The sequence below is a fragment of the Onychostruthus taczanowskii genome, unplaced genomic scaffold (genome assembly GCF_017590055.1).
Source record: "Onychostruthus taczanowskii isolate IOZ18803 unplaced genomic scaffold, ASM1759005v1 scaffold24, whole genome shotgun sequence".
Classification (NCBI taxonomy): Eukaryota; Metazoa; Chordata; class Aves; order Passeriformes; family Passeridae; genus Onychostruthus; species Onychostruthus taczanowskii.
The window spans coordinates 4,268,097-4,292,859 of record NW_024499684.1 but is presented as its reverse complement, the minus strand read 5'-3'; the positions used below and the strand labels follow the sequence as shown (position 1 = coordinate 4,292,859).

Genomic DNA, 24,763 nt, shown 5'->3' with positions numbered 1-24,763 from the left:
CAGGAGGGAAGGGACCGTGGTTTCATGGCACATTAATAGGTTGCTACAGATGGCGTGTCCTGAGCAGGCGTAAGGAGTTTTTCCCAGACTGCGAGTGCTGCTGAAATCTCTCACTCTTGACTGTCCTCCACGACCACAGAACCCAACTTGCTGTCAGGGGACAGCTTGGCTTGGCCATCATTCAGGTCAAATAGTGGTGACTGATCTCCTCGCTTGGCTTTACATCTACACCAAGGCAGTTTATCCCCTCTATATTTACATTTATCTTCAGGGTAGGTTTTATTTGCTGAGTTCCATTTCCTCCTGGTCCAGCACATAAATGCTTTGAGAGCCTGAGAAGACAAGGAAAGATACTGAAACAGAAATTTATAGGGGTGCTTGTGTGTGAAAAGGAACAAAATTTATTGAATTCTCTGGTTCTTCTTGATCTGGAAAGTACTGGGAACAGCAGCCTTCAGGGAATACTTCAGCTCAGCTCTTTCAGAGACCATTAGGAATTTGGAAATCTGGAGGAAGGAAACAAAATGTTAAAAGCTTAAAAAAGATTAATGGAAAAAAGAAAGAGACTTGTAGCACAGGTACCTAATCCAGTTGAGATATTTGTGTCAGAAGTTTTGATGATGGCTCATTCCTTTGTCTGAAATTACTCATCTTCCTCCTTTGTTTGAAGCACTGGAGGCTCATGGCTTGCAGGCAGCAAGGATGAGTTGTGGCTTCTGCAGTCACCTCCTGTGCAGTCCTGGTGTTGCTGCCAGTGACTTCTCAATCACATCACTTACTGTGAGCATTAATCACAATTATTCACTTGCAGTTAAATAGCCAGGATGGATTTCAGTGGCCTCGAAGGTTCTCTAGAGTGAGCGTGGTTGGAGGCAACATCTAGAGAAGCGATGCTGGGGTCAGCAAACCTGCTCAAGTGAAAGGCAGGAGCAGGGTGCTGGAGAGGAGGGTCTGAGTTAGAGGGAGTGTCTGTCCAGGTGTGCCTTTTCCCAGTAAAAAGATTTCTCTCCACATTTCTTGTTTCATTAGTGAGAACTGGCCCATGCAACTTTTAAATCCCCAAATAGTGGGAGGAAGAAGGTTTAAAGGCAGACTGATGGGTGAGTCCCAAGCCAAGTGCTGAGGAGGACTTCCATCTCTCCTGGAGGGACTTTGAATGTGTTTTGTTTAAAGATGTAAATATCTTTAGGGAAGGAAACAGTTACATCAGCCTCACAAAGTGCCCAAAATGTTGCAGTGTTGTTCCTCTAATTTTTACTGACCTGAGAGCTTTGGCTCTGAGGGAGAGATGCAAATACCCAGTGCTCAGCTGGTGACTGGTCCCTCCATCCCACCTGCTTTCTGCTTGCCTGTTTCCACCAGGGAACACCTGATTGGGAAGTCTTGCTCCTGGTGTCTTGCTTCTAGAGAGTGATGATCTGAATGGAGACGAGTTGGGCGTTGGGAGAGAGCAAAAATGGTGTGTGACATTTGTTGTCCCACTGTATAATCTTCCATTTTTTCATGACTGACCAAATGGCAGAGGGAATTCAGGGGAGCAGGGATTTTCTCTATCACACACTGAACACAGGTTTTCTCTCTCAAGAGTGATGCTCGAGTGGCCCTTGGGTCTGGCTCTGGGTGCAGCTCTGCAGTACTTGTGAGAGAAATCTTCCACCCATTTATTTCCCTGTGCTGCCCTTTCCATGTTGGTAATGTGTCTTCCTGATCAGCCAGGACTCCCCTTTGTGATACAAAATAAGCTCTTCTCCTGAGGAGCTTTTTTGTTCAAAGGGATCTGTGTGTGCTTTTGTGAGGTGAGGGAAGGAAAATCTTTCATCTCTGGAGAGGACCCAGGTAGCAGACATGTACCCAAGAGAAGAACGACCCAAAGCAGAGACACATCCAGAGGTTTAAGTTCATGGTGCTGATGCCTTTTCTGTAAACATCCTCTGCTTCTCACAGTGCTGCTCCTGTCTGAGCAAATGCAGCCCTGGCATTTCATTTTCCAGCTGCCTTCACCCGCCCAGGAGTCCCAGGTTCACCTCTTGCAGAATATGAGGAGCACCAGGACATCTCTGCTCATCTCAGCCCATCACCTGCATTGTGAGGGACAAGAGGAAATGGCTTCAACTTGCATCTGGTGAAGTTTAGATTGGCTGTTAGGAAAAAATTCTTCACAGAAAGAGTTGTCAGGCGCTGGAACAGGCTGCCTAAGGAAGCAGTTGAGTCACCAGCCCTGAGGGATTTAAAGGATGAGTAGATGTGGTGCTCGGGGATGTGGTTTAGTGCTGGACTTGGCAGTGTAAGGTTTACAGTTGGACTTGTTGATCTTGAAGGTCTTTTCCAACCTAAACGATTCTGTGATTACTGAAACAACAACATCAACAACAAAAGAAGAGCCAAGCACATCTTGTAGCTCCCTCTGGGAAATGTGGTGTCCGTGGAAATATTAGGAACTAAATCCCAGGGTGATATTTCTGCAGCCGGTGTGTCCTGCTGAGCTACAGCTGTGGGAGGGATGAGAAATACCAGGCAATCTGACAAGTCAGTTTTCTGCTCCAAAGGCAAAGGAGCAGGTTACATTTATGATGGCATTTGTACAGAAAAACACATCTGTCCATGGGCTTTGTGTTGTTTTTTTGGGCATTAGAAAAGGGGTTGATCTTTTGCTCTCACAGGCTTTTGTTTCCCTTCTGATGCTGGTCAGAAATGGGGTGATAGTAACTGAATTTTATCTTTTACCCTTCACATTTAAGGAACCCTTCCTCTGTTCTCTCAGAAATGCTGGCAGCTCACAGTGTGCTGATTGGAAACAGTCAGTGCTGCACTGGCAGAGCAGGCTGAGGCCAGGCTGAAGCTGCAGAAGCCTGAGTCATCTCATGAAGCAGATCAGCTTTTAATTACAATTTCTAGTGCACTTTTTAAGCAATCTTGTGGAAGTGCTCTGTAGAAGCATTTGAATTAAAAATGTAAAGAAATTTTGTTGACTTTTTTTTTTCTTGTTAAGTCTTCTGGGAAAACAAAAGCCCTTTGCTTTAGAAAAAAATAATTAAGAATTTATAGACCACTGTTGTTTGAAGGTGCAAATGCAGGGGTATGGCTGTGTGGGGAACAATTCCTGGTATTCTCTAACATGTTTCCACACTTAGGCAAGGCTTTGGAGGCTTTTTGCAATGTGGCATCACCCACTGCATCATCTTTATTGGGTAACTGTAGTATTATTTTGCCCAGTTTACTGGGGGAAAACATTGAGCAGCAAAGAGCTCAGACTCTCACCCAAGGTCGAGAGCTCTTGGTGGGGATCCAGGAATAGCACCCAGCTGCTTGGCTTGGCCTTGGCCTTGCATCCCAGGAAATTGTCTCACACCACACTGGCTGTGCTTTGTGTCCTTTCTTGGAGTTTAAGACTCCACAGTGCGCTTAAAAATCAGCATTAACTCAATCAAGGCTCCAGTGTAAAGGAAATTTATACACCCTGGTAAGTGTATACCAAAACTTACCCCTGAATGTAAGTGTTTGAAGGATTGGCAGACTGACAGATTGGGGTTTTTTCCCCTGGAAAAATGCAGGGAGGTCCTACCCTGCTCTTGCATGTTGGTGGCTTGTACAAATGGCCTTTGCCCACTCTGTTGCAGGTGAGCAGTCCCTGAATAACAAGCAGCATAACCAAACCAGCATTTTCTCTGACAGCCAGCTCTTGCTGAGGGAAAAGACCTTGAATATGAGAGAGCTTTTTGCTATGAGTCTGCCTGTAACTATTGGTGACTTCTAGTGCTTAGCAAGCATTGCTCCTACTGGGAAAGGGTTAAAAGCCTGTGGTGGGCTGGGAGGAGTGGCTGTTGTCCTGGCTGTAGGGAATGGGATTTCTGGGTGGCCTGAGCTGCCTGTAGGTAGGAGCAGGATGCAGCTGGTCCAGAGTGATGCTTCTAATGCTGTATCTTAACCAATTTCTTTTTCTTAGTACAGCTGAAATGGCAGGTTTGTGGCGTGACTCAGTGCAGTGCCTGGCCTTGGTTCCTTCCTGGCGTGCCTACAGCATGGCATAGTCCGTGTGGATTAGCTGTGGATGAGGTCTCACGCCGAGCTTTTCAGATTTCCACTAAGATCTTTATCCAGTGGAATAAAAGGCCATCACCCCCTGCCCATATGTGTTCTCCCTGCAAAGCTGCAGGCAGCCTTCGTGAGCTGCCCACGTTCCTGCAGGCAGCTTTTTGGGCTGCTTTGAGAGCTTTTTTGTCTGCTTTGTTTCACTTTGCAAATAACTGCGAGTAAAATCCACAGCCTTCAGTCAGTTCCTGTACACCATCGATTTGTGTCTGTACATGTTATTGCTCTCTAAGTAGGGCTCTTAATGGCTGCAGAGCCCTCCTGCCTTGGTTACCACATCAGGCAGTGGCTGCAGTCCCAGAATTGCCAAATAGTGACCCGCTGTGCCAGTGCTGGGCTCGTCCCTCGTGTCCCCAAGTGCTGAAGGTGGCAGGGACACGCGTTCCTTTCTGGCTTCCTCCCACTCATTCCTGAGCTGTACTGTTCCCATGCAATCTCTGGTACTGGCTTAACCTTCCCCTGCTAATCCCAAGTCCTCCTCCTCTTCTCCCTGCTTTCAAATCCCTGGCTAAAGCCCCTCTCTGCTGTGCTGCCTTGTGGCAAGGCTGGATGGGGGTTGTGTGCGGGGCTGGGGAGGGTCTTCTGGTTTGTGGGGTCTTCTAGGGCTCACTCCTTTTCTAGAGGAGCCCTTGCACCCCAGTTTCTCTATTTAGGAGAGAAATGAGTGAGGAATTTCTCTATTTAGCAGAGAAATGAGTGAGGAGTTTCTCTATTTAGCAGAGAAACTAGTGGGGAGCCCTGGGTGTCCTGGGAGGAGGGTCCTTTGCCACACAAGCGCTGCCCAGTGGTGGCATCAGGTCTGTTTTGCAGGGAAAGGCAGTGACCTGGCTGCTTTACTGCTTCATAGAAAAGCTTTTCCTTGCTGCTGTGAGGGTAGGAAATTCCTGCTTGAGAGAGGAGACTTGGAGATGGAGAAGCTGTAGCAGCAGAGTAGTTTAATGTGCTGATCGACGCTGTTGATCCCAAGCCGCAAGGCTGGCTTAGAGCGTGAGCCACGGAGGGGCTGTTCTGCAGCAGGGTCAAAAATCCCATCTTTATCCCAGACAAAGCAGCGAGTGCACATGTGACAGACACAAAGCAAATACAAGGGTGAAGGGGGTCTGCATGTCATTCGTCAGCCTCCCTTTTCCAATAAGCAGTTCTAAAGTTTTGCTGCTCAATACCTGACTTGCTTGAAACGTTGGACAACATGAAAGCTTTGATGCCTCCCTGTGCAGCCAAATCAGTATGTATATCACAGAGGATTGCTCCAGGCATGGCTGGGTCTTTTAAATCAGTAGAGCAGGCACTGCAAAACGTTTATTGACTCCTGACAGTAAGTGACTCAGGGTAGGATGGGATGGACAATAAGTTGTCAAGGCTGCTCAAGGCAGACAAAAAAGCCTGGAGGCGAGTCTGGATGAAAGGGAGTGTGATGTCCATCTGCCTTCAAGTATGTGAGGTCTAAAATGGATATTTGAGCTGACATAGATAGAGAAATGTGCAACACAGGGTCTGCAATATCTTGAGTTACAAAGTCATTGGGATTAAGGGAGCACCTCTGCCCTCCACAGAAGAAGATCTGGGGTTATTTATGTCATTCTTACCCTGATTTTCCTCACGCTATGACTTCAGTCACCCAAGAGATATATATGAGACTTTCTGGCAGCTGTGGCATTTTCTCCTAAGCCCCATAAAGTGTAAGTACCTTTATTAGCTTGTTCTTGTTACTTCTACCACCCTGAGACAGGGACTTGGAGTCATCTCATGATTGATGAATGAGTGAAGCCTGAGTGTATGAATTGGCTCAGGTGCCAGTCAGCCTTGCCACGCGGGCAGGAATCAAGGGGGTTAGATCTGTGCTGATCCAAGGGTTTGCAGGACTGGAGAGGCTCAGAGAGGGAGGCAGTGGAAGGGTTGTAAGGATGGCTTGCTGAGAAAGTGCTTCAGGATGACTGGATGTAAATCCTGGCTCATGATGGGCATGTTCAGCAATTACCAGCATTGGGACTGGACCTCAGAAGTCCCCACATTTCTGTTGGACTTGGGGTGTTAGGGTTGGTGCACGAATGAGCCTGGTGGATTTGTGTTCAGGCTCCTTTCTACAAGCAGAGTCGTGGAGCAGGTGGGGGTGACAGAGATGAGAGCCCCATTTGATAACCTCTGCTGAGGTGTCCAGAGATCCATGGTGAGATCTCATCCTGGGCCATGGTGTCTGCAGAGAAACAGGGCCATGGGGGCATGTGGGGCAGCTGTACTGTGCTGTGAGCTGAGATGAAGGAGTACTGCCCTGCAGTTACATGGAGGAACACAGGGAACAGGAAGGCTGGGAGAGCAGGCTGGGCTGCTCAGTCAGCTGGGGTGGTTCCTGGGAACATGGACATGCTTGGTTTGTGCCATTGGCAAGTCAGTGAAATGCAGTGGAATCCCTTCATGAAAAGCCATTGACAGCCATATACCTAAATTTCCTGAATTAAATGGCCGGGAAAACACCACAAATATTGGGCTTTCCTTCTCACTCAGTTTACTTTACACAGCCACAAAAAAAAAAGGCACAAAATCCTCAAGCAGCTTTGGATAACAGATGCCTCTGTGTTACCTGGCTCCTCTGTTGCTGTCTCCTGCCACCAGTGCTGTCCATCCCTGCTGCCAGAGAGGATGCCAAGCACTCAGGTTCACAGAAGGTGGTTCTCCCTTGCTGTTGTTGGTTGAAAAATCACCTTGCACTTCACATGCCACCTCCAAAATTGGATCTTGCTACTATGAAACTAGAGCCGAAGTCAAGCAGATGGCACTGCAGAGGTGTTTCCAGAAACTCCATTTCCATCACTGTGTGTAGTATTTTTTCCAGAAGGGCCATTTTTAAAACTCAGTTTGCAAGATAATTACTGATTTGGGGAATGGCTTAAAGAGCAGGTGACAGTTCAGATGTTGAAAAGCAGCTGTTTAATGTGTGTCACAAATAAATGGGGTATTTGTGTCCTTCAGTGTCCTGGGATGGGTTGTCATGGGAGGCAGCAGCACACGTTTGCAGACATTAAGCCCTGTCTGCCCTGCAGCAGGGAGCAGCTTAGGAAGAATCTCTTTTGAAGGGAATTGTTTTTCTTACAAGTACAGGAGAAATAGCAGCAGCTGCCAAAGCACACGGTGTTGTAGAGACTGCTAGTGCCCTTGAGCTCTGGACACAGCAGCTCGTTCTCATGCTGAGCTTTTGGTCTGAAGTCCTGAGCAGCCCCAGTCATTACATTACATCCCTGGTGCCCTGGGATGCTTTTTCCTGTGTCCTGCACTGAGCCTGCTTCATCTGTGATGGGAACTGGTGCCGAAGCTGCTGGGCTCATGCTGGAGTTTGGGTGTGAATGTTGAAGCTGAAGTGGTTCTGGCCTCCGTAAAGCCAAGGTGTCCTGGGACCAGGCAGAAATGTGGGCTGCAGACAGCAAAAGCTTTTGGAAATGGGGATCTGCGTGGCATTCTGCAGATATGAGAGCTCCCTGCTGCAGCCCAGACCTGGCCAGGTGTCCCGTGTCAGTGCTCTGGGAGGAAGGTGCCAGCTCTGGGCTAGCCTGGCCCATTGGAGGAGGCTGGCTCCTTTCTGGGCCACCCTTGAGAGCCTGGGGTGTCCCTTGGGAGGCACTAAAGGACTAAGGAGAGGTGTTGGGAGTGCTGGGTGGTCCAGGCAGTGCTCCCTGCACGGCCCAGTGCTTCCCACTGGGAGGAAACCTGGTGCTGCTGTCAGGACGTGGCCTCTGTGAAAGGGTGCCTTGTGGGTCTCCTAAAGGCAGATTTAATTTTAGTTATGAATACTGCAGTGTTGAATAGGCAGCGACGTGAAACAGAAGCACAGTGGGGGTGTTAAGGGGTGGTAATAACATGGCTGTCATGAACTAATGTTGTTGGGAACAGGCTGTGCTGCCTCCTTTTAGCTGTGAAAATGTGCACTTGCAGAGGAGCTGGGGCAAAGGGAGGACAGGCTGTGTGGGAGGGGAAGGAGCACCCCAAGGCCTGGCTGCTGCCCTGCTTGCCTGGTGGGCTGCAGGTGATGGGCTGCTCCCCTTGGCAGAGACCCGTGGGGATTGCCCCATGGTGGATCTGGGGATGTGGGGAGGGGGAAAAGCTCACAGAGGGCCTGGGGAGGCTGCATGGGGTTCAGTGGTAAAAGGTGGCATCCCTTCCCTTCATCCCACTGATACACTCTTGAATCCTGCTGCCTTCAGTGTGGGACCAGCTCAGTTTTCCTGAGACACTGCTTGTCCTTCTGGTTTTTTTTTTTATATATACGCATTACTCTTGGTCAGGAACATCTCTCCTTAGTCCTTTAGTGCCTCACATTTCCATAGGCTGCTCCTAAAAGCCGCTTTTGGGGTATATTCTGTCTGTTAATGATCTCTATCTCTCTCTGTTCCCTGCTGTGATGCTCAGCCCACTCCTCTCTCAGCCTAGACCTGTTCTTGTTGAGGCTTTGACCTTCCTTTTCCAGGGCAACACTTGTTCCTGGGCTCTGGGAAAGCCCTGACAAATGCAGTAACACCTTGAAATCTGCTCTGCTGCAGGGTTTGCTGTGACCATGAAGAGCAGACCTTCAAAAGCTGCATCTTCAAACACTTGTGGGCAGAATTTGTCACAGTCCTTGGTGTGACCACGGAGGAGATGCACAGCCTGACATGCCCAGTGGGCTGGTGCTGAATGGTGCCACAGAAGAGGGGACAGGCTTTCTAACCAGTGTTCTTCCCTGGCTGGAAATTAGAAATGGGGCAGGCCATATCTAGAGGAACCATCTGCAGAAACTTCTGGAAGGATTCAGCTCTCTGATGCTGATTTTGGACTACTTAAGGCAATGGTTTTATCCATGGAAGAGGGAAACCTGGATCTTCCTGAGCTAGAGGTGGGAGTCTCCAGCCTCATTTGAACCTCAGGAGGGATAGAGGATGGAATAAGTACAAGCACAGGCCTGAGAGATGTTTCCATTATGTAGGGAATATAAAACTGTAGTCTTGCTCACCTATAGGCTGTAGTGCATGTTATTTCTGGAGATGAATAATATGCTAATTTAACAATTTCGTTTGTTAATCTAATAATCCTGCCTTCTTAACGTCAGAGCTATTGTGGAGCTGCAGTAATGGAATTGCAGCTCTCAGAACTGCAGGGTCCTGCTCAGAGCTTGGATTGATACAGAGGGCTGGAAAATGCTTCTGTCCCAAGATCAGCTCTGTTGGGTCAGCACCGAGTATTAGCCTGGCCCTGTGCAATTAGAGGCATTTGTGCTAGGAGCAGATTTAGGCTTTTCCAAGGGGAAGCTCTGTTTGTTCAGCCCAAACTGAAGTATTAGTAAAAATGCCCACTTAAGCACAAAAAAAAAAAGAAAAAAAAATCCACTTTGTTTCGTTTCTCTTTGAGTTTTTTGAATGCTTTTCAATATTTTACTCTTTAAAACCCTGGAAAAGAAGACAGGTGTAAGGGGCGGATTGGCAATGAGTGAAATTTGTGTTTGTCCCTCCCAGTGAAAGGTGCTCTGCTCTCCAGAATACCCAAAAGGAAGGTAGCATGTTGGGCAGAGGTGAAAATCTGCTCAAGTGAGCAGCCAGTGTTCTGAGAGCTCAGGAGAGCAGAGGAGTGACTCTGGAGCCTCACCTGGCCACCAAGTGAGATGTCAAACACTGGATGCAGCTTTTTTTGTTTTTCATAGGTTTTGCATTTCTTGGAGTTCCAGGTGTGCCATGTTCATTGGAGGATGCCATTTGCAGAGTGTTGAAGTCTGGGGAAACAGGGGCTGGTTTAAGCAGAGTTTGTGCCAAGTGGAAAGGAACTGCACCAAGTCAGTCACGTTCCTTTGGTGCCTCGAGGCAGTGGGATCACTGTGAAGCTCTGCAAATCTGTTTATGAGCCCAGGAAATGATGGAGAGATGGAAGGGTGTGGAGGGAAGGAAGGACACTGCCATTGTGGTCAGCTCCTGGAAAGCAGAGATGGGGCTGAACCCCTGGGCAGGGAGAGGGCTTGGTCCCCAGTCTGCAGGGATGTCCTGAGTCCCCACTGGCTTGAAATCCCCCTCCCATACTGGAGTTAAGTGCAGGCAGCAACAATAAGGTTTGTCCCAAGATGGTTCTGTTTTAATCAAAGAGATATGTTACTCTTTGTTAAAATAAACATTTTCCCCATCCTGTTACATGACTCAATTTTTCTTATGCTGGCCTCCAATGTTTTAATTGCCTTCTCAGATACATGGATTTATTTCAGATGTATTTGAAGAGATCTGTAAACCAAGTGCAAAGCTTGGGTACGTCATTTTTAGCCAGCTTGTTTTGGAGATTGCTGAATTTTCACACTAAAATAAGCCTATTTTTTGCATCAGTAAGTATTTTAGCCCCTCAGACTAGCTGGAGAGGGGATTTTGGCACCCTCAAGATTGCTTTCAATGGGAAACCAAGTACATAAATGTGCCTGTACTCTGTAAAAGCTGAGAACAAATCATGCCAGGTGCTATAAAATGGTCTAATGTACAGCAGGATGGCAGTTCAGCTTCACGGCTCATGTCGGAAGGCAAAGCTCCTTCTCCTGGGAAAAATTGGATGCAGTTTTCAGTGCATTAGTGCTGAAGTGCCTTCATGCTAAAAATCTTGGACTGAGTCCCTGGATTGCCTTGAACTACAGGAAAAGAGGGAAATGGCAGGACCTAGACCATGGAGCTGTGAGAGGTTCTGGCCCATCCCAGGAGACCTTAACTGCAGAAGGTTTTGGATGCTGAAGCAGAATCTGGAGGAGATGAGACTCACCAGTGGACACCTTGAATGGTGGTGCCTGTGCAGAAGTAGGGCTGGGCAAAGAGTTTTTTGTAGCACTTAACAAAAATTATGTGAGGACACAGAAAAGTGAGCTGGTGACTTCTGACCTGGAAAAATCTCTGGTGAGATTCTTCTAGGAAGAATATGCAGGATGTGGTGGTGCTGAGGATGTGCTGGGTTTGGAGCAGGGTTTGGACAGTGGAAAGGGTGGTGGTGGGGCTGCTGGCACCAGGCTCAGTATTTTAACTGCTACAGAAATGAAATTGAAGACATTTATTTGGGAGGCTTCTCTGCTGCCAAAGTGGTGATATTTGGACTTTTATGAGACTTTTTGTTGTTTATCTCACTGAGATTTCAGTGTGAGACACAGTGTTCCTCAGTGGTGAGGGCTGATGTTGTGGTCTGGTCCCAGCAGGGCTGCTGTGCATGTTGAAATTTCAGCAGTGCTTTGCAAGAGCACCCTAATCCCATTCATTTTAATATTTACATACAGCATTACTGAGGGCAGTGCAAAATGGTGGGATTTTAAGTGTTTTGCTGTAAAGCATCAGGCATACAACATGGTTACTCCATTAAGTGGCTGCAGTGGGTATTTTGTGTACATGGGGCATTGGATGCTGTGTGTCCAGGCTGGGAAGTGTAGGAGATGTTGCTCTGCCTGGCAGAAGGAAATAGGAGCTCTGCATTTCCCAGCAAAGTGACAATTCTGGTTGTGTCCCACTGGCTGCAGCAGGTGGTGGGTCATTTATTTTCTTGGATGAATAAAAGCCAACAGCACAAGTTAAGTAAATATGATGGAATACATTTCTGAGTACAGAAACTGCAGTTTTTGCTTAGAGGTGAAATCCATGCTTGTGCAAAGAAAATTTTAAAAAGCAACAATCAATCATCCTTTTTCTGTCCTTAAAATGTGGACTTCAATTTTGGGCCAGGATATGCAGTTGCTGTCTACAAAGGCTGGTATTGAGGCCAGGGTTTATTTGTTTAGTAAACATAATGCCTGAATGCATGAATTGATGTTTAAAAGCATTTACCAATGTTCTGATTGTGTGCTGGTCCATTACACTTTATGGAGTGTGAGGACCACAACCTTTGAAGAACAAACTCGTGGGGCTTGCTCCATTTGTAGAAATTAGTCTTAATACTTGACATTATCAAGTTAGTGATAGTTGATATAACATTTTGAGAGTAATTAGGAGCATGAATTTATGCTCAGATGGATGTTCAATTAAAAACTGTGGCAGCTTTGAAGATCATGCTTGAATAATCCTGAGGCTGAAATGTGGGTTTGTACCCAAGTGAGCCTTGACAGCAAATCTGGAGAGGGGGAAATGCTTTAGTAGCTCAATTTTCCTCCTGTATGTTTTACGCCATCTTAGCCATCAGTGTCTGTAACTGAGGACATTTGAAAAAGTGGAGATTTTCTGCTGAACCACAACAATTCTTGCCTTTTTTGAGCCACATCTTTTGTGTCGAGGAGGCAGAGTTGAGCAGGGGAGCAGGAGTTGGGTCAGTCTTAATGTGGTTTTTGGATGGATGGTGGCTGATGGTGTGTGATAGTTTAAAGGAAAAATACACTGCTGTGGTGATGGTTTAAAGGAAAAAACCAACAAGTTTTGGTGGATGGAGGACACACAGGAGGTAGGAGCATCACAACAGAGCTTTTTGGTCCTTTTCTTGTATTGATACCCCAGTCCTCCTTTGTAGCTTTCTTACAGCAGCACAAATTAACAGCAGACACCTTAACACTTGACATTAATTAATTCCCTATTTCAGCTTGCCTTGGCTTTGCCAGAGGTGGTTCCACTTTCTGATCCAACTGGATACTTTGGAGAGACTGCAGGGACATGGGTGCTTCTGGACTTGCTTCCAAGCTTTGGGCACAGGCATGGGAATCTGCATGGCCAAGGTGCCAGAGGTGGCTGATGCTGTGAGAGGGGCTTATTGCTGCCGTGGCATCTTTAGTGGGTACAGGCTGGATGTTGATTTATTTCTTCTGTTGCATCTCTCACTTCCAGTTCTTGGTGTCTTCCTCCAGCCTGTCTGTATCTTTATTGCAAATTCTAGGACATCTGCAGTAGGGTAAAAATCAGCTGGGTTTTCTAAACTATTTATGAAGGCTTCTCAGCAAGTCTCAGTGCTGAGCAGTAGGTTGAATTAAAAGGGATGGTTGACTGGTGAGGAGATGCCTGTTTTCCCCGGATGGCTTCATCTGCCAGGGTGAAGCTCTACAATCCATTGTTGTGAATAAACTATAGAAAAAGCAAACCTTTGCTGCAACATCCCAGGGTGAACACTTACTGGTTCTGCTCCACCTGATTTTTGCGTGACTAAATGCCCCTCATGGCTTACATTAACATATGTTTCTTAGTGGTTTATTTTGTTTTGGTAAACGCTTACACGATATTAAGTTCTTACCATTGTCTGTAAATGTTTGGGAGGTGTGCAAGGAGGCAGCAGATTCCTGGGAGAAGGATGCTGTGGGCACACAGGGATCCCTTTCCCCTTGGCTGGTACTGAGGGAAGCAGGAGCACTTCATCACGGCAAAGCTGGGGCATTTCCTTAAAATACAAGATGAGGTGGTGATGCATCACATGAAGGCAGCTGTAACTCCTAAATCCATGGTTTGAAATGCCCCAGCTTGCTTCCCCCTCCTCCAGCTCACGGGAGATGGGGCGTGCCGTGGTCCAAGTGTTTACCCTGCTGGTGCTCTGCGGGCTTTAATTAAAGTGTCAGTACACATGGGGACTTCCTGGGCAAGCCAACAAGGATGAATTCAGGAAGAGGAGGATTTGTTTCTGCAGATCGTGCTGTCTAAATAGATGGTGTCTACCAATGTGCCCCTCCTTCCCGATGGCCACATCCAGGGGATGCTTCAGCCACTGGCTGGGGCTGTGGGCTGCACTTGGTTTATTACTTTTTATGTTGCACACTCTTTAAAGTAAAGCTCTTTTCCGCTGCTAGAACATGGGCTTGCTCAGGACGTATAAATTGTGTTAATAAATGAGCGAGGAGCCCTGGTGGGTGAATTGGCTTCCTGGTGAAGTCATAAATTTGGAGAGGATGATGCTGCCTTGCTCCACAGCCGGCGCGTGGGTTTGCTTCCCAGCACCGTGCCTGGAAACCTGAGGGACCAGGGAGAGGTTTCCATGTCTGGTAATTTAGGGTTCTTGAGCTGAGATGGTGTGAAAGACCATCTCCAGTCTGCAGGAGGGCTGGGAGACCTGACACAAACCCCAGCTCATCAACACACACACTGCTGTGGGGGCAGCAGGAGCTTCCAGTTTAGGAAAACCTTCTATTTTTCCCTGTTTCTGCCATGCTGCAGCTTGACCCCTCTTGGCCTCTGTTGCTGGTTCTGTCCTAGGTGTGTTAATTATCAATGCTGCAGGGCAGGAGCTGCCATTGCCTCTGTGTCTTCCACACCATCTCTCACAAGATGGGGCATTGGGCAGATCCCACAGTAAATAGGGATGTAAACTGGGAAACAGGGATGCCTTTGCCTCCTGTTAGGATCAGCGTTTGCTGACTTTCCTGGAGGGGGATGTAAACTGGGAAACAGGGATGCCTTTGCCTCCCAACTCTCCTGTTAGGATCAGCATTTGCTGACTTTCCTGGAGGAAAAAACATCTTTTCCTCAGGCTGCCTGGTTTGGAAGCAGAGCTCATGTCCTGCAGTTGGGAGTGGGAATGATTTGATATGAGCAATTTGGATATGATGTTGGGTGATCAGTTTCTCAGGAAAGGAGGAAAGGCTGAGAATTGCCTTGCTTGATAGCAGTTGTGTTGGTTTTAAGACCTCATAAATAGTTGGAGCTCTTTTATATTTTCACCATCTCTCTCAGGCATTTTCCCATTAGGATTAATGTAGTCTAGCACTGTGCAACAAACAGTTCATCGCAGTGATTTGCTGATTTTTTTCAGTTGCTGAAAACTGTAAAAACCTCTCTGGCCTGCTAGCCAAGTCTTTCTGAAAATAAATAAATTGCAGGCCAGGGGTGCCTGGTGTGTGCCCAGGTCTGTGGGAGCTGGGATGGGACCCAGGTGGGCTGAAGGCAGTGTGGGGACCCCGGCCAGCACACTCCCATCATCTCAGCTCCAGCAGCCCATTTCCAGCCGAGTCATGCTCTGTGCTCCAGAGAGGCCCCAAGCTGGTTTTTTGTGCATGGCTGAGCATTAAAGGGTATTTCCAGCACTCCTTTGCCAGGAAAATACAGCACTGAAGGCCCTGTACTAATTAATTGTAGTGGCAGGAGGAAGGGGAGGGAATTGCTTTCTCATCATGGCTGCTGTGAAGATGCTCTTGAAAAAGCAACAAATAATGTGTGGATGCTGCCAGGGCGAGGAGATTGTTTAAGGATATTGTTCACTGCGAGGAAAACATTGTCACTGAGCAAAACCAAACAAATTTCTCTCTTTTCTTTCGCAGGGTCGTCATGTTAAAACAGGCCAGCTTGCTGCTATTAAGGTTATGGACGTCACCGGGGTAATGTATCCTCCTCCTCCTCATGCATCCTTAAATTACAGATAAGAGGGGAAAGGGGATGGGGTGTGATAATGTGTGGGGGTGGGTGGAAGACTGATGTTCCTGGGACGTAAATTGCCTTTGTCTTAATGTGGTATGTGCCATTAAGAGGTTTTCGTTTTAATAAATATGTGAGAAAAAAAAAATACATCTGGAAGAGTTCTGGAGATTAAGTACTTCATGCTGAAACAAAGCAGTATCCAGTTCCAGCAGTGGTTCTTTTAAGTACCCTACTAAATTCTGAAGAAAATCATAGAATGATTTGTGTTGGAAGGGACCTTAAAGATCATCCAGTACCAATCCCTGCCATGGGACACCTTCCATTGTCCCAGGCTGCTCCAAGCCCCATCCAACCTGGCCTTGGACACTTCCTGGGATGGGGCAGACACAGCTTCTCTGGGCAACCTGTGCCAGGGCCTCATCACCCTCACAGGGAAGAATTTCTTCCCAATATCCCATTTAACCCTGCTCCCTGCCAGTTTGAAGCCATTCCCTCTTGTCCTATTGTACGTGACCTTGTCAAAAGTAGCAACAGGATCATGTGTTCATAACTCAGTTCTGTTTCTCTGCATCCATGATTTTCACTGAAGAGCTTTTGTTCACCAAAAATGTGTTGCAATTATTGTAATGGATAACTTCACAAGGCAAGTTGAAAAATTCCTGTGCATCCTACTGATAAAAAAGAAAAAAAGCCACACCACCCTCGTCTCAGAGGTGGCTCTTTTGAAACCTGTGTCAGACTGAGAACCAAGAATTTACAAATCATTAAAGTAATAACAGAATTGAGGGGAAAGAATGGTTTTACCATTTCCCAGTTGCCACAAAAGAAAAAATGATTTAAAAACAGATGCATTTAGGAGTGTGAAGATGCTTTTTCTTGAGTATTTTTTTTCCAGAGCAGTACTATCCCTCCCAAAGTTCCTGCACTGGAAACAATGCCAGGCTTGGGAGTAAGGATGTGTTTTTTTGTGGTTTGTCTTTTTTTTTTTTTTTTTTTTTTTGACTGGAATAATACATTTTAAAATTAGGATTTGATCACAGTCTACTCACCTCAATTTTTGAGGTAATGTTTTAGCAGCTTTCAGGAGCTCAGCACATGCAGAAATGACTCTGTGGAAGCAGTCAGCTGGCCTTGGGAATCTGTTTTGAAATACCTTAGATGCTGTGGTGTGGTATTAATATCTATGAGACCTTCATCCAGGTTATTTTTGGTGCTAACAGGTGAAATGGTGTGTGGAAATAAGTCTGTAAATGTGAATGAGATTTGTTCCTGTTTACTTGTAGTATCTACAAGTGCCATTTATCTCATTCTCCTGGGAAGCAGGCTCCAAGGGAATAGGCAAACTCACCAAACATAAACCCATGGCATAAATAGCAGTGAAATTCCCAAGGGATGAAGTCTGATGTTAGAATGAATTTTAGCTGAGAAATCAAAATATTACTCTGAGACCAAACACAAGCTTAGATGTGAATCCACACTTAATTCAGTTGTTTTAAAATACTTCCAAGGAAAGATACTGGAGAAAAGTACCTGAAATCTGATACTGCCCAATAATAATTTCATACACATTTTTAAGTAGATGTCCCTGATCTAAGACTTTACCTTGTAAAGCTGGGCCTTGTGTCTGAATGTACAGGGTGTAAATCAGATATTTGTCATGGGATGTGGCTTTTGAATATTTAGTTTTTTTCCCCTTGGGCTGCTTTTAGGCAGGGAAGGCTCGTTCAGGGCAGGACCAGGCTCGGGCAGGATGGGCAGTGGCCAAAGTGCAGGCAGTGCTGACCTCTGCTAAGGGCTGTCTGTGCTTCATAGCTCTTGGTGCTCAAGGCACTTCTGGAGCCTGCAGGAGTGGTCCTGGGCATTGCTTCTGGAGGAGTTTCTAAAGCTGGTCCCTGCATTGTGCCTGCAGCCAGGCTTGGCACCTGCTCCAGGCTCAGTGCAAATGCTGCTGCTGGAAACCCAAACTCAGTCCTTAGCCTCCTCCTCACACACTGTTTCAGAGCTGGCACTGCTCCATTTGATCCTGACCTTCCATCCCACCTGTTTTTCCAAGATATCCCTGGTGACAGTGTGTCTTTCAGAAGGCAGCAGAGAACAGAATTAGTGGGGTTGTCCCAGCCATAGCCATCTGCAGCTTTTGGAGTGTAAAGCCCAGGCTGGATGAGGCTCTCAGCAACCTGGTCTAGTGGAAGGTGTCCCTGCCCATGGTGGGGGGTGGAACTAGGTGATCTTGAAGGTCTCTTCCAACCCCCAAACCGTGATGGTTTTGTGTTCAGTGAGCTCCCAGACAGATTTCATCCCGACCACGTGCTTTGTGCTAAACCCCAACAGGCTCCTGACAATGATGCTTTGTTTAACTCATCTCTGCTCTTACTAATGGTCTGTTAGGGAAGATTGCAGAACCTGAAATTGCAGCACTTCATCAGTTTGGGCAGCTGCTCTCTCTGAATTAAGAGTTCAGATTCGTTTTCCAGGGGCTGGTCCTGCTGTGTGCTGCATGTCCTACATCCAGTGTTGGATGTAACAGAATCAGTTGATGGAGGCAAAGTGAGGCAGCAAAGCCTGGCCTGTGGCTTTGTTGGGTTTGGGGTTGGAGTAGCTGCAGCAGCTTGCTGTGATGATTCCATTTGCTTCCCTACCTCTCTGGATTTGCTGGGGATGATTGCTCTCAGTAGTCCTGCTTGGAGCAGGAGTTTGGGCTGGAGCCCCCGAGCCTGGCCATGCAGACATGTCCTCAGGTGCCACCCACAGATCTTGTGCTTTGGAGGCTTTTTCCACCCATTTTGAGTTCTTCAGCTTGAAGAAGGAGTCAAAATAAAACTTTAGACCAAGTGTCCCTCTGGCTTGCTTTCATTTTTTCCTAGAGAGTCAGGCATGAATGGAGGGATGACTGAAAAGCTGGCTGGGTGCTCAGAGAGCTGGAGGGATTTTGTGCTGAGTGCTGCTCTTTGCTCCCAGCACTGTTGAGCATCCAGCTGCTTTTTAGTTGTTGTTGCAAAGGGCTTCAATTAATAAAATCATCTCTGATAACCTTCATGTTATATGGCCTGGTTTCCTGGACAGATAAAGACAAGCAAAGTTGTGTTGACTGCTTGAAGAGAGGTGATAAAGGTTCTTCAAGAATAGTGCCCTGGTTTTCTTTGTAATGTTTGAACCTGTTCCTCCTCCTCTTTGGTGCTTATACCCTCCATGTTCTTACCAAAAATAAAACTGGAGGTTGTTTATGCAAGCTCCATCCAGATATTTCTTGCACTTGTTCCTCCTGTCTTCACCTTTGCTGCTCTTCCCTGAATGATATTTTGGGAAGAAAGATGTGTTTCTGTCTGTGTTAGGTGACACTTGGTCAGGGGGCACTGCTCCTCAGGAAAAGCTGCTCCTGCAGCTCTGCTGCTCTGTGGGTGCCTTGTCCTTTGCCCATTTGTAAAACTGAGGTCAGGAGAGGCAGGTGAGGGACACAGGAGAATAAAGGAGAATAAAGAACAAACAGCCCTTCTAAAGCTCTTTGACATCAAGGTGCTAAGTGCTTCCTGTGGAAATACAGGGGCTGGGATTCAGTCAGCTTAAAATAAAATCAGGGCACGCTTGATGGGTGTGAGAACAAAGAGGTGGGGCATCAAAACAGGGATTGGTGTGGCTCCTCTGCCACTGCTGCTTCAGCTAAAGCCACTTTGCAGGTGGGACAGAGAGGGGCTGGGGCAGCCCATGGGAATGGTGCTTGTCACCAGGGCTGGGTTATTCTGATGGAGTTCGTGGACAGGCAGCCCCTGCCTGCTCCCCATGTGGTGCCACCCCACCACCAGCAACTCCTGGTGTCTCCAGAGGTCTTGTGCTGCTTCCAGGGTGGGCAGGAATGATGTGTCAAAGAGCTGGGAGCACAGGAGCACTTCTGCCCTGCAGTGGTTTGTAGAAAAAGAGCTTCTTGGGCCTCTGGTGTGTCTGTGAGGGTGTTAATGCATCACTGGGGTAACACAGGTATGGGTGAGCCTCAGAACAACATGAGTCTCCAGAGCAGCTTTCAGGCTCCCAGGATCTGCTGCAAAGTGGCTGTAAAAAATGGTGCAAAAAACCTGAGAGGTCAGTCAGGAATGGGGTGCTTGGAAGTTCACCCATGTGCAAAGACAGCTCAGACCCTGTGAAGTGCACTCTCCTAATGCCTCTGGTTTTGTCTTTCTTTTGTTTTCACCTCTTTCCAGGATGAAGAGGAAGAGATCAAACAAGAAATTAACATGCTGAAGAAGTATTCTCATCACCGAAATATTGCTACGTATTATGGTGCTTTTATCAAAAAGAACCCACCAGGAATGGATGACCAGCTCTGGGTAAGTTGCTTGCTTTTCTTTAAAAAAACTGGGATTTGACAGAGGTTTTTTACTCTGAATTGTCCTCTTACCAGCACCCAGCTTACATAAAACCCCTGATTTTGTACCCATCTTTTTCAAAATCATGGCTTTGATCAGGATCTTGCTGCACTGTAAAACACATCTCTATTTTGCCATAGAATCTCTGCAGGCTGATCGTAAACCCATTTTTATTCTGAAGTGTCATTAGCAGTATCTTTACTACAGTAGTCAGTTGAAAATCATTCCATCTTCTGGCAGCTGGAGGGATCTGGGAACATCTCTGGGAAGATGGAGGCTGAGGGTGATTCCTGCCAGCTCTTGGTGGTGCCTCTTGTGCTTCACATTTCATGGAGCCTGTGCAGGCAGATAAAGAGGAGGGGGACAGTGAGGGGAGGTCAGGGGATCTGTGCCTGCTCAGCCACTTTGCTGGAGATGCCTGATATTGCTGAAGGGCACCAAGCTGCTTTGTGTCTGTGTAAATCTTCTGCTGCCTCCTCCTGCTGCTTCCCTTGTCAGGGCCTTCTTGGTTATTAATTCAGCATTCCCAGAGCAGGGAGGATGGAGTTTAAATCTGCTCTATCCCTGGGGAGAGACAGAGCATCAGAGCCCACTCCCTTTGGCAGCAGCTGGTGCTCAGGGGGCCGGGCAGGGCAGTGGCACTGCGAGTCAGGGCTCTGGTCATTGCTGTAAAATTAATTAAAGTTGTTGTGCTGTGTTCTGAGCTTGGCTCTGCTGGTTGGAGTCTCTGGAGCAGCAGCCTGCAGTGCCTCTGGCCATCAGAGCAGCAGTGTAGGACCCTGCTTTCCTTAGAGGTCTCTTGGAGAGAAGGCTGCGTTGGAGTTACCGTCAGTACAATGGCCTGGATGTTGTCCTGTGGTTGAAAAAATCTCTATTTCCTCACAGTCTTGTAAATCCAGTCAATTCTGCCTTACCCATGTGTGGTTTCCAAAGGTGTTCTGTGCCTGAGCAAGGTTTCTGCAGCCTGATTTTTCAAGGGTGACAAATATCCATGGTTTACCTGGGAGACCATGGAGATGCTGAAGAGCAGCAGCATGCTCTTCCCTCTGCTTTCTGTACAACATAGGCTTTGTTTTAGCAAAACCTTCAGTGACTTCAGCTGTTTGCCCCTGCATCCACATGCCAGAGCATCCAGTGGGAAGTGGAAGGATTTGGAGGAGGTTTCTCCCAGGAGAAAACTGCAGTTGATAGACTTCTGTGCCAGTTTGTTCCCCAAGACTTTCTGATACACTGAATTATTGGGAAGACTTGGGGGCTTGGACTCCAGACTTGTTCCTTGCCTGGGTGTCCAGGTTATTTTTGGTGGAAACTCTTAAAAACCATGTTCTTTGCAGCTGGCCTGGGATTCAGCAAGGCAAAAGCTGTTGGGCTGAGAAATGCTCTTGCATCCCAAGAAATTTCATTTGGCTTTGGCTGGTTTGTAATTTATTTTTTATTAAAGTGAAATATTAAAGCAACCCACGGTGTTCCCCCTTGTGCTGCAGGAGTGCCTGGAGGGGAAAAAAAACCCCCACCAACCGTGTGCCAAGTTCCCCAGTATTGAGAGGAGCCCTCCCTGGTGCTGGGCTCTGCTCAGTGCCTTTACACTGGTTGAGTCTGGAGTTTGTGTGCTCTGACCAGGCAGGAGGGTTGGGTTTTTTCCTTTTGTCCAGCTTGAGTACAAAGGGCTCTTGGCATACACAAGTGTTAATAAAAGAACAGTCCAAACTTTCAAAAGGAAAAGCTCATTAGAGAACTCCTTGTTTTAAGAGGCATGGCCTGAAGAGTGATTGTATGGGGCTGTGTCAGGGGAGGTTTAAGGTGCAATTAGGAAAAGGTTGTACAGCCAGAGGGTGGTTGGGCACTGGAACAGGCTCCCCAGGGAAGTGGTCACAGCACCAAGCCTGAGGGAATTCAGGAAGTGTTTGGACAAAGCTCTCAGGCACAGGGTGGAATTCTTGTGGTTTTCCTGTTCAGGATGAGGAGTTGGAATCAATGGTCATTATGGGATCCCTTCATAGTCAGGATATTCTGTGATTCTTCCATTGATTCCCATCACCCAGCAGAGGAGGCTGTACATCCTGTAGCACTTCCACATGCCTCAAGTCAGGAGGGCAACTTGGTTTTTCCCTGGTGGGTAACCCAGTCATGCAAAGGGAGAAGATGGTCAGAATCCAGCTATGCTGCTTGTTCTTGTTCCCTGGGAAAGACAGACTAGATAATCTGAATTATCTGCCAGCTCACTGCCTCTCCTCTCAATCTGAGGCCTTTCTCATGTGTTCGTGTAAAAGATAATTTCAAAAGCTGCTTTTCTTGCACTGGGCTGTGAGGGGGTTTTTTAAGTGTATGCCCAGTGTTGGGACTGGTGGATTCCTGGGATATTCCCCAGCCCTGGAGGAGAGGTGTGCTGGTGCCACTGTGTTAAATAGCTGCTCTTTCAGGATCTGATTGAATTAGGACTTGTGTGAACTCTATCAGTCTTGCCTCACAGATAAAGGCTTGTTTATTTTTCATTGGCTCTTTGTTGAAATAAAACGGTTTCTGATAATGCCCAAGTAATTCTTTTTATCGACACTCGGGAGGCTGATACGGAAATAAAAAATAGGGAACTCTTTCAGTGGAGATTAAGATCTCTCAGAAACGTGGCAGGCTTCCGACATGAGGTATTGTCAGTGCTGCTGCTCCATTCCACAGCAGCCACTTGCCCTGAAAGATGAGCTCAAGCTCACTAAACAACCCTGTTTTCAGAAATTAGGGAGCTGTGCAGAGGATGTTATAGCAGATGCATCGCAAATCTGCTATGTTAGGCAAAAAAAAAGGAAGCAAAAGTCATAGGGACAACCTTTATGGAACATATAAAAAGAAATTTAAAAATATGAGGTAGGTTTATCCTTGTGTTGGATAATGTGTTGCATTCTGGGGTGCTGTGGGTCTTCAGGAGGATCTCTAGCTGAGTTGAGGGGGCAAGAGGGCAGGGTGAGGGTGGGCTGCAAAAACAGGGGAAGTACCCAGGGGATGTGAGGATCCAGATAATCAGTAAACTGCTGCTTCTCAGAGTTAAACTTATTAAATTCCGCTTCCTCTTCTCAAATCTAAACTATGCGATACCACTCTGTGCATAACCCAGAGAGGTTGTTGAGATATTTTGGGGTGGGTGATTTTTAAATGGTGGGAGATGAAACATTCATTAAAAGTGTGAGCTGGATGGGGGAGGTGACCCCATCCCAAAGGAGCCCTGCCCTGAGCACTGCTGGAAGCTGCAGGCACTGTCACCCCCGTACACTGTGCCCGTGTGCAGGGTCGTGGAGGTGCCACTCAGCTGGACACTTGTCATCTGCCCTTGCTGTCCCCTGTGCACTGAGGCCATGGACAGAGCAGCCCCCCCACCATGTGCAGTGGGCACAGGGGCTGTGCAGAGTGTGGGGGCTGAGCAGAGGCTGGCAGCAACCCAGAGCCCACCCAGGGCAGGGCAGAGCCCGCACGGTCCCCAGGGCCAGCGCTGGCTTCGATGGATGGGCTGCCATGGCAACCCTGCCCGCAGCTGCATCTGTCACCAAGGGGGACAAATTGCTAATAGGCAGGCTGCCAGATACCCACGTGGTGGGGTGGCCTCTGGGGTGTCCTCTGCAGCAGATAATCTGGGCCAGTGTGGGGGAAAATGGAATGAGGGTGGTGTGGGAACAGCCCCTCTGTCAGGGTGGCACTGCTGCAGCTGTGCAGCGCTCAGGGCTGTGATTGTGTGCTTGCAATGTGTTTTTTCACTCCGTTGAGCTCTAGGGGCCCATTGAATTGCTTTAGGGTGATGTGAACAGAGTCACACCAGGGATCTGGAGAGCAGAAACAGGGGCATGAAAATCAAGCATGAGCTGTCAAAGCACTGGGTTACACCTGTGCAGCTCTGAGCAGGATTGCTCTTGATCTGTTTATATACCCTGAAAAATATTTTTTGGCAGTTGCTGATTCTTTGCATTACAAAAATTAGATAATGAAACATTTGAGAGGGGTCAGTCTTCGGTTGAGCTGTATCTCTCTTTAGTCTCTCCAAGCTCTGCAGTCCCAGGGGTGTGTGAGAGGATCAGGGCTGCTCCTCTGGCCCCTGACCGAGGGCTCAGGGTTACCAGAACAGATTTCTTCTGCTGTCTAGCAGAGTAATCCAGCCCTATTTAACTCTCACTGCTCGTCCAAGCAATGTCAGTGCTGTAAACACTGCAGGACTGTGAGCCCGGCTCCTTTTGCTGCCATCCCTAACCCAAGGACATCATCCTGCTCAGGACCCGTGGTGTCAGCTGCCTGCTGCCTCCCCAAGGGGCATGGCTTGCTTGGCTGGCCTTGACATCCGGGGAGATGCAGGCAAGTAATTTATTGAGGAACTCGTGTGAGAGCACTTGGATGCTGCTGTTGGAGAGGAGAGAGCAGAGCAGTGCTGGCCCCCATGCTCCCAGCCTGCTCCCACCCCAGCACCAGCAGAAACAATGAAAACCTGGCCTTCTCTCACTGCTGAATTCTTTCTTTAGCTGCTGCTTAACACCAATTTGATTGCTATTTCTGTTTCTGAAACGGGCATCAGCTTTTCTGCTGATCCACCAGGGGAAGGTCTCTGTGTTTTTAATGCTCCATCTCTGCCTCCGGGTGCCACGATGTGGGGCATGAGGGACTCCTTTGCATGGGAGCCAGGCTGAGGGGTGGGATGAGAAATTGGAGTGGCCTAGGCACATGGGATCATGCTGCACCCAGGTTCTGTTTACACACAGCAAAAGGATTGATTTCCAGCAGCATTTAGCCTGAGGGTGTTGTGTGCTTGTTTTCTGTAACTTCGAAGAAGTCAAATTGTTCCTGAGCTGAGGCATAGGAGCACAGGAGGATTTGTCCTGTGTAGTAAAGTATTTAATTTGGGGAGCTCCTCTGCACAAGCTGGAGCAGTTCCCTGCAAGATGAATTGGGGTTGGTGTTCTGGAGATGCTCAGGTTTGAGCTCTTTCAGGTAATACCCAGCAGTGATAGAACAGAGGTCTTGCCATTCCCAAACTGAGGAAGGTAGTGGTTGATTTGAAAACTG

General features: G+C 47.5%; 1 protein-coding gene across 5 annotated transcripts in view; it reads left to right on the top strand.

Annotated features, from left to right (window-relative positions):
- Nucleotides 1–24,763, top strand: part of TNIK (TRAF2 and NCK interacting kinase) — a 152,533-nt gene that overhangs the window by 63,396 nt on the left and 64,374 nt on the right. For all 5 annotated transcript variants that reach the window (XM_041405618.1, XM_041405617.1, XM_041405619.1 and 2 more), the window contains exons 3-4: nucleotides 15,275–15,331; nucleotides 19,565–19,690. In XM_041405618.1, coding sequence (XP_041261552.1) covers nucleotides 15,275–15,331; nucleotides 19,565–19,690 — 183 coding nt within the window. The remainder of the gene's footprint in view (nucleotides 1–15,274; nucleotides 15,332–19,564; nucleotides 19,691–24,763) is intronic.